At 27.1% G+C, this 8,737-nt stretch overlaps 1 protein-coding gene across 2 annotated transcripts; it reads right to left on the reverse strand.

Annotated features, from left to right (window-relative positions):
- Positions 1 to 4,876: 4,876 nt before the first annotated feature.
- LOC111026871 (DET1- and DDB1-associated protein 1-like) lies at positions 4,877 to 8,737 on the reverse strand. Of its 2 annotated transcripts, XM_022305046.1 has the most exons (5): positions 8,415 to 8,737; positions 8,232 to 8,352; positions 7,101 to 7,230; positions 6,655 to 6,716; positions 4,877 to 5,410 (listed from the first exon to the last, which is right to left on the reverse strand). In XM_022305046.1, exons 2-5 carry the CDS (start codon positions 8,232 to 8,234, stop codon positions 5,321 to 5,323), a joined length of 285 nt encoding a protein of 94 aa, XP_022160738.1. In that variant the 5' UTR covers positions 8,235 to 8,352; positions 8,415 to 8,737; the 3' UTR covers positions 4,877 to 5,320. The 2 variants fall into 2 exon arrangements, with proteins under 2 accessions (XP_022160738.1, XP_022160737.1); XM_022305045.1 differs by having other exon boundaries at positions 8,232 to 8,737.

Genomic DNA, 8,737 nt, shown 5'->3' on the forward strand with positions numbered 1-8,737 from the left:
TCCTGTTGTGAATTTGTGGTTCATGCAAGCTGTTATCTTACGATTTAAAAAGTTTGTAGATACTTATAAGGTTAGAACCTAACCTAACCTTATTTTTTATTTTTCACATTGAAAAAACAATACGATTAAGATCGATATTTATTACCTTCATAGCGCGGTGGTCCGCAGACATATATCTTTCTGAGGAGGAGGGAAAAAATATTGAAAACCCTTGACTTTGATTTATTATAAAATCTAAAACTAAAAAATCTACAAATTATACATTATTAAGTATAATAGTATAAATCACGGTTATTTACTCGAGTTGATAACTGTGGTATAAATATAAAATAAATGTTTGGTCAAACAGAATTAAAAACTTAGAGGTTACAATTGCCTCGCATTGCTCCTTCCTTTCGGAACTCCATGATACAAAGATATTTACATTAAAACATTTTAATATTACAAATCCAGGTCGATATACAACATTATATCGAGCGATTCTATCTTTATATACCATATGTGTATCTATCTAATAAATACCTTTTGTCTTTGATAGTAAATTTTATAATGAACTGGTCGTCTATAACATTCTGATTACAAGTACAGAATTATGTGTACTTAGGTATATCGAAACAATTAAAGAATAGAATTGCATTTTATCGTAATATCACACGTGTAGGTACATATTGTTAATTTCTCGTGTGAAGTATCTACTTCATTTTCATAAATTGTTATTATTATTTCATTTTTCATTTTAAATATTTAATATGAACTTGAAAATTGGAGATAAGTTGTTCAAATTTTAAGTTTAATAGTTAGTATTTCAATTTTTTATGCGGAATTCAATCGTATAGCTACTTATGGATTATGGAATAATTGTTGATTTCATAATTTTAAAACTCTAGAAATCAAAATAAGTGCAACACTTTTTACATTTTAATAATTTATTGTGGTCATTTGTAGGTTATAGTAGAAGTTCTCAGTCTTATAAGCATGTATAACTTATAATTGCGTTTATATTTTGCTGGAAGTTCTGATAGAAGTTCCAGTAGAAAATTAATCATTAGTTATTACTTATTAGTTACCTAATACCCATTTTATAAGATAAAAATTAAAATGTTAGGTATTATATTCATAATACAACTTGTATGCTCAGACAAGTCCACTTAAATTTGTATGTGTAAAAATAAAAACAGTTTTGAAATATTCGATTAGGTATGTATTAGGATTAGGTACCTACTTATTTTTGAAACTTATTTCATCAAATCTAATATAGGTATCTACAGTGTTCGGAACGTTCACTAAAAAAATGAAATCGTTCACGTTCACGTTCAGTACTTAAAAAAGGAACTCGTTCGCGTTCACGTTCCTGTTTTTTTCAAACGAACGTGTTCACGTTCACGTTCATTCAAAAAATGAACGCATTTATTGGGCGTTCATTTAATTTTTTTTTCTCAGTTATTACTAATTAAATTTAAATTCGATATCATAGGAACTATAATGGAAAATATTATTATAATATGATTAATTAAAATATTTTAAAAATATATTTATTAAATGGTAAATAAATTAAACTTCTTAATAATCGATTAAGTTCATTAAAAATATAAACGGCGTTCACGTTCACGTTCTATTTTAAAAATACGAGTGACGTTCACGTATCGTTCACTATTTATGAACGTGAACGCGTGAACGTGCGTTCATGAACGACGTTCTTTCCAAACACTGGGTATCTAATATATTCAAGGCTGGGCAAGTTCATGAAAATAATTAACTGTTACAAGTTAAGTTAATTCAATTAAATTGTTTTCAGTTAAACTTAAAAGTTAACTAAAAAATATTAAACTTGATAAGTTTAAAGTTAATATTTTAAATAAAATTAACTTACCTTCGTTAAAAAAAAAGTTTTTTTTTTAAACTTCAATAGTTGGATGTAATAAATAATGATTTCAAGTCTCAAAACGCCCTAGTATTTTGACTTTCGAATACATATTACATATATACATCTATATAGCTTATATTTTATACATATATATACTAGCAGCTCCCGTGCACTTTGTTGCCCTTTAAAATGCCATTTTTATATGAGACTCGATGGTGATAATGCGAGCAGTATATTATGCCTGTCTGCCGTGGATTACTGACCCCGCTTGATGAGTACTTTACATAAAAAATATGTTTTATTTTGATTTTGATTGCGGACACACCGATGAGCGGCTTTAAGTGCAACTCAGCCACCTTGGTAGGCAATGTGCAAAAATTCAGTTGTATGCATACTTATACCTGATCTGTCCGATGAACCACTGCAGGCAACCAATAAATAAAAAAAAAATACTAATTTCTATTAAATACATTTATACTTCTTCTATAAGTTATAACCAATAGCAACGGTATATAAACATTATAAACAAATATTTCCTTCATAAATCTTAAAATCCCTGTTTAGCAACTCCCCGGGTCGGACCTACCGGGTCCAATTGTGAATATAAACCATCCAAGGCGTCACCCAAACGCATATAAAAAAATTCATTCAAATCGGTCCAGCCGTTTAGTAGGAGTTCAGTGACACACACGTACAGTCGAATTATATATATAAAGATAAATCCTTATATTGTAATACTTGTCTATACATTTAGTATATGTACAGGGTGATTTAAAATGTATGTTATAGCCATTTTATCACATACAAATTCAAAATAATGAAAAATATATATTACAAAAGTTTTTGTGATTTAGAAACATCTATTATGATTTCATAATTTTTTACAATATTTTAGATTTGTGTGTGTGTGTGTGNGTTGTCAAATTTAGAAATTAAAATGGGAACTTATAATTTTTTGCAAACATAATGTGAAGATATTTTTAAAATAACTTTTACTGCATGAACAACATTAATTAATGCAAAACTCTATGCTTGAGAGCTATTTAAGAAAAGTATAGGTTTTCATTTGAATTTCTTAAGTTGACCCCCAACCCTCTTAAAATATTGTAATCAATTATGAAATCATACTATTATGATATTACTAAATTAAAAAAATTTTGTATTATATTCACTAATAAAAACCTTGATAGCTCTGCTTGATTTGTCATAAGATGCATTTACTTACTAGTTACTTATATTATTACTCGTACTAACAGTTATTGATTTTTATTACAATTAAAAATTAAAACTATTTCATAATAAAAGTACAAATCATATTTTTGTATCCAAAAAATATAATATATATTTGTATACATTTATACTATCCTCGCAGTTTCTAATTCAGTCAAATGAATTTTAATTAAATAATTACAGTAAATTACATTAATAGCCTATACTTAAACCAACTAAGCTACACGCAACACGCTGATATATGGTATACAGAGTTCATAGGTATTGTAAATTGTTCTATTATAAATTACTTGTGCAAAATATGAAAATAAGACTAAATGTCTAAATAATTAATATAACATGGTAGATAGATATTTTTGAACAAAAAAAATTAAAACAGAGTTACATTTGGATAAGATATTAAGCTTAGACATATTGACTTTTTATAACTTTATTAAACCACAAATTATCACCAAGTACACGAGTTATTTTATTTATTGCATTTTTACATGTTATAAACCAAAATACATAAACGTTTTCATCTTAATACAATAATCAAGACATATATATTAATTTCAAACAAATCGAGAAACACAGACAGTCTTTTGTACTATTGCACTAGTAGAATAAAATAAAATAGAATATAGAATATATTTATAGAATCCAATATACATATTACATAGTAATAGTTGAATTACTATAATTTTTAGAAATTACATACCATAGGAACATTTGTCATTGTTCTGTTTATTTATATTTAAACAGTTTATTATTACGAATAAACACATAGGAATTTTGTAGAGTATCATGTTATATACAGAAAATAATTTCCATTTCTTGTTATAACTCAAGAATTTTGCAATAATTGTATAGTATGAATAGTGAATACGTAAGACGTCTAGTAGCTATTTGCTTATGGTTAGGTCTTAGGTTATTTATTTTAAATATAGTCAATATTGCCAAGCATAAATAACTGCTGTAGATTTTAATATTCAATTCACTATTTGGATAACACTGCAGGATTACAAGACAGTACTTACTTATAATAATAATATAATTTACTTTACTTTAAATGGTCATAGGTAAAGGTTATTATATTATATGGCAATAAACTAATACACATACAATATTATTGTACAACATAAAATTTTGATTGTTATGAAGATGCCACAGTGCCACATCCAAGTGTGTTGTCTTACATAGGTACAATATAGCAAATTTGCGTTCAGTAAAACCAATTTTGGGTTTCTATCTCAAATAGTAGATATTACAATTATAAAATGCTCATAGGTAAATAACTGAAAAATTTAAATACTAATAAAAACCCAAGAGATACCCTATTTTTTTCAAATAATAATCTTAATCTTACTTTTAAAAATGATAATAGGGCAATTCACTGTAATATCTAATATTATGTTAACGACACACAGCTAGAAAATGTTTTACAATAATATACAAAAACATAGGAATTTTGTACACTTTTACTTACCCAAATCATTAACCAATTTATTTTTAATACTATAATCAAAACTATCAAATAAACATGTAATGATTTAGTTTAACTTAATGACCATTATACAAATATTTTATTAGCTTGTATACTATATTGTAATATTGTATGAGCTGAAGGTTAAGATATGAACAATTTTTTTTGTGTGGTTTGTTTTAACCAGGAGTACAAAACATTTAAATGACATGTCAAAATAAATATAAATTTATTGAATTTTGTTTTACATTAGAATATTTAACACTAATGGTGGAACATAAATAAACAATAGTGTTGTACTGAAACATAAAATTGTTGTTTAAGTATAATATTGTAAAGGTCTAACAACAATATGCTTAGTATACAATTTTGTTATATAAATAATATATGTCAATTTAGTAACACATTAAATACAATTAACATATATAAATACAATATAATGAAAACAAATGTAAAAAGGTTAAACTGAATGACTTATTATTAAACATACAATACATCAATACAACAATTATTAATCGTTAAAGCTTATAAGTTGTGAAACAACTTAGAAACAGTTGTAAATTGAATATTATAGCAAACTCTAAAAATCATTCAAAATAATATCATGTGTATTACTAAATAATTGTATTAATAGTACATAGAGTATAATACATCCTTCAATTAGCAAATTGTATCTCTCTTAGAAACAATCAAACCAGGAATTTTAGTCCAAAAATGTTAGATAACTTACTTACATTGGAATTATTTTATTGAAAGAAGTTTTACAATATAGATAAATCTACTCTTGGACGTTTTCTAGACGAGCCAGCTTCTTCACCAGTTTCAACCAATTCCCTCTTTTTACCTCCATGCTAGAATATAAATTATATATATTAATATACAACATAGTTATTAGTATAACTAATATCAGATTTGACTATAGTTTATAGCTATATACAAATGAATATTTAAGATTCAAAAAGAACAAGCTTGGAATGTTTTTTGTATGGTTAATACAGAAATAGGTACATATTACAGTTTTAATAAATAAAAGTAAATATTATCTAAATGGGCAAATATAATATATGGGTACCTTGAATAAAAAGTAATAATTATGTGATTTTGTTGGTAATATATTATATTCTAAAAGTGCATCATGAAAGTTAAATTAATACTAAATAGCCATGTATTGAATAATTACATTTACATGCTGCATCACTTACAATTTGAAGAAAATAATTTATTAATTTATACTTGGAAATCCTTATAATGAGTAAAAACTGTTATGTTTATACATTCAACTTGAGTCTATGAGGCGATCCATTTAATGGAAGACCCTTATTTTTTTAGAAAACATTAAAATTTTTAAAAATATTTCTTTTACATAATTTAAGGTGGTCAAACACAATTTTTTAATTTCATATTCCGAAGCAGAATAATACTCAGAGTATTTCAATCTGTAAAAATATAGGTATTTGAAGTTTAGATGGAGGAGTAGAGAATTAACATTTTTGAGGGTACCCCACCCCCGGTACACCTAAATTATAATTCATAAATTACTGGTCCCAAATTCAATTTGTATACATCAAAATAATTTATAAAATATTCTGCTTTAGAATAAGGAATTAAAAATGCTTGATGTCACTAAAAAAAATTAAAAAGTTGAAAAATGATAGAGATACAAAATACTAAAAATATATTTTTTTTAGAAAAATGTTAACAGTTGTTGACCTAGTGATTTTATTAAATGAATCGATTGGTATGCAAAACATTGGTTATATAATATGTTGTACCATTTAATTATTTTATCAATGGAAATCAAATACTCAATTACAAGTAAGAACTGTGTTTATTTTTTTATTAAATTTATAGATATATCAAAATATCGTAATAGACGTTAAAATAATATCTTAAATTTAAAAACCAGTTAAGCTGTGTCCAACGTAAACGTGGTGAATGCGAGCAAATTCTATTCTAACCATGCTGTTTGTCGCGCAGCGAGCCACGAAGTACAAGCTATTTTGTTTTTTGCAGCGTCACAAGAGGACACGGCGTTAGGATGAAGTTAGTTAAGTATGTTAAATAGGTTCTTTGAATTATTCAATTATACATTTACCTTTTTATCCCATTGGTTATGTAGATATCGGAGTAACAAATTTGACTTGTCGGTAACAATAACTGAAATTAATAATAATATAATTTTAATTTTAAAATATAAAAACCTTTACACATTGTAGATTTATATCAAATGACATACACATATTAAAGTGATTTGTATATTTTGCTTCTATAATGTATACAAATTAAGTTAAAATTAACAGTTCTCATTGCATATTGTGTACAACAAATAAGGAGTAAGTATTTGAAAATAGGCGTGGATTTAAAAATATATAGTATATATAATATGCAATGAGTTAGTATTATATATTTTAATATTTAGTATCATCCTCCGTATTATCATTATACTATATCAGTACAATGTTATGTATCATATAAATGAGAAAGGTACTTCTAATCAAATTAAAAAAAAAAGTATTATAATATATTAAGTAGTCTACAAACCTTGGTCGCAAGGTTGATCATCAGTTGTTATGTAAACTGGAACACGCTTGCTTCGACCATTGTCTGAATGGAAACGGGAAAAATTGCGTTCATCAAAGGATGGCATGCCATCCAAGAATTCGGCTATTGACTGAAATATATAAAAGTATAATTAAATATTGTTTTTGTCTTGGACAGATTAGAAACAGTTATTCTGAATCTTTTATTACAAGTAGGTATTTAATAGTAATAAATTGCAAGTACTTTGCAAAATTGTAAAAGTAGAGTTAATGGGATTCTTACAGCATACTACCTAAAATGTTAATACCAGTGTTTAGAAAGAACGTCGTTCATGAATGAGCATTCACACGTTTATATTTAGTAAATAATACGCTAGAGACTAGAGGCACTCGTTTTTTTCAAAACGACGTTTATATTTTAATGAATTTGAATTATTTTTAATACTCTCAATTTATTTACCATTTTATTAATATTTATTAAATAATAATAATAAAAAAAAAATGGAATGGAATTAAATTTGGGCATGGTTGTCACCCGCCGATCCAGAGTCAGCAAACCAAACATTGCCCAGTTGGAAAAAACATCACCTGTTAAATATAATCTAACTTTTAATATTTAAAAAAACCAGATGGCATTTACTGGTTTGTAAAATCCAGATATCTGTTTGGCTCCTTTTATGTATATTTAACTCATACCTACTTAGTTTAATTTTAAAGTGAGTTATGAGCATTTAAAAATGTCAAATTGCTTGTACATTTTAAAATGAGCATAACTACCTCTAATATTAAAATATAAAAAAACCTATGAGACTCAATAGATAATAATATTCTTTTTTGAGCATTTTATAATATTATGACGGTTCACTTTCATAAGTATTAAACATAACAGGGTTACATGGATTATTCAGAACGTACATTTTGGTATGTTATGACTGTTATGAGGTTGTAAAATGAAGACAACCCATGCGGGTGTAGCGTCCTCTTAAATCAATCAACATCAAGAATTGCTAGGACAGAATGTAAACCTTTAATGGAAAGGCATAAGTCATAGGTAGGTAAATGTATGTGTACTGCACCATTTTGTGATGGTCGTGCACTCGTGTGTATCATATTTAGTGTATTTTGCACTCACCATGTCGGGGACGACGCGTGGTCCAAAATGCGTATGGAATAACGTGGAAGCCAGACGCTTGTTCTGGAGACCGTAGGATTGATGAACGCCAAACGCGGAACGCTAATATTGTCTTTGAATACTGCGAAATGCGAACTTAATGTTAGGTATGTAATTATTGTATTGCCTTGTAATCAAACACACTATCCACCACCGTCCGTTCAGCACAGTGAAAGTAGAATTAAGCGCTAACGTCTGGTAAGTAGTAACGGCAGTACGACACGCCGTCTGTCGGAATTGGAGTTGGGCTGCAGTTGATAGTTGATGTAGAGATGGATTATGGAAAACTGGATAAGGTCGTCACTGTGACAGTGTGACTGGTATAGTACTAAAGTTTAGTACACAACATTGACTGTTGTAGTGTTGTGGTAAGTAATAAATGGATATTACTTAATTATTTTACTGAATAAAAATGTGCTAGGTTTGATAAGGAGTTGAAATTACGAAAAACGTGTTGATAACTACTG

The sequence above is a fragment of the Myzus persicae genome, unplaced genomic scaffold (genome assembly GCF_001856785.1).
Source record: "Myzus persicae strain clone G006 unplaced genomic scaffold, MPER_G0061.0, whole genome shotgun sequence".
Taxonomy (NCBI): Eukaryota; Metazoa; Arthropoda; class Insecta; order Hemiptera; family Aphididae; genus Myzus; species Myzus persicae.